This window comes from Fulmarus glacialis, unplaced genomic scaffold (genome assembly GCF_000690835.1).
Source record: "Fulmarus glacialis isolate BGI_N327 unplaced genomic scaffold, ASM69083v1 scaffold41375, whole genome shotgun sequence".
Taxonomy (NCBI): domain Eukaryota; kingdom Metazoa; phylum Chordata; class Aves; order Procellariiformes; family Procellariidae; genus Fulmarus; species Fulmarus glacialis.
Genome location: NW_009211826.1, coordinates 353 through 641, shown reverse-complemented (window position 1 = coordinate 641; position 289 = coordinate 353). Strand labels below are relative to the sequence as shown.

The 289-nt window shown below is 67.8% G+C and overlaps 1 protein-coding gene across 1 annotated transcript in view; it reads right to left on the bottom strand.

Moving 5' to 3' along the window:
* Positions 1-64: 64 nt before the first annotated feature.
* The window catches only part of LOC104076718 (insulin-induced gene 1 protein-like), a gene marked incomplete at both ends in the record, with an annotated part of 540 nt that continues 315 nt past the window's right edge, over positions 65-289 (bottom strand). The window contains one exon of the mRNA XM_009577676.1: positions 65-168. Coding sequence (XP_009575971.1) covers positions 65-168 — 104 coding nt within the window. The remainder of the gene's footprint in view (positions 169-289) is intronic.

Sequence of the window (289 nt, the reverse complement as noted above, 5' to 3'; positions counted from 1 at the left end):
GCCCACTCGTGCCCCGCCGTGGGGCCGGGGGGGAAAGAGCGGGGAAATCCCGCACTGAACTGACACTGGAGAAACACGGCGTCAGCTGCGTGGGGAGCGCGTGTTTCCACGCTCGCCTCCGCGCCACGGCGCCGGCGCCGCTCACTGGTGCTTCCAGGCCGCACCGCGCTGCGGGAAAAATGCACTTCACCCACGTTCGCAGTGCACCAGCTCAAAGAAAGCCTTCGGACACGCGGGAAACGCGTGGGTGGCTCTTGCGTGTGGATAAAGCTGGAGTGGGCCCGCCCCC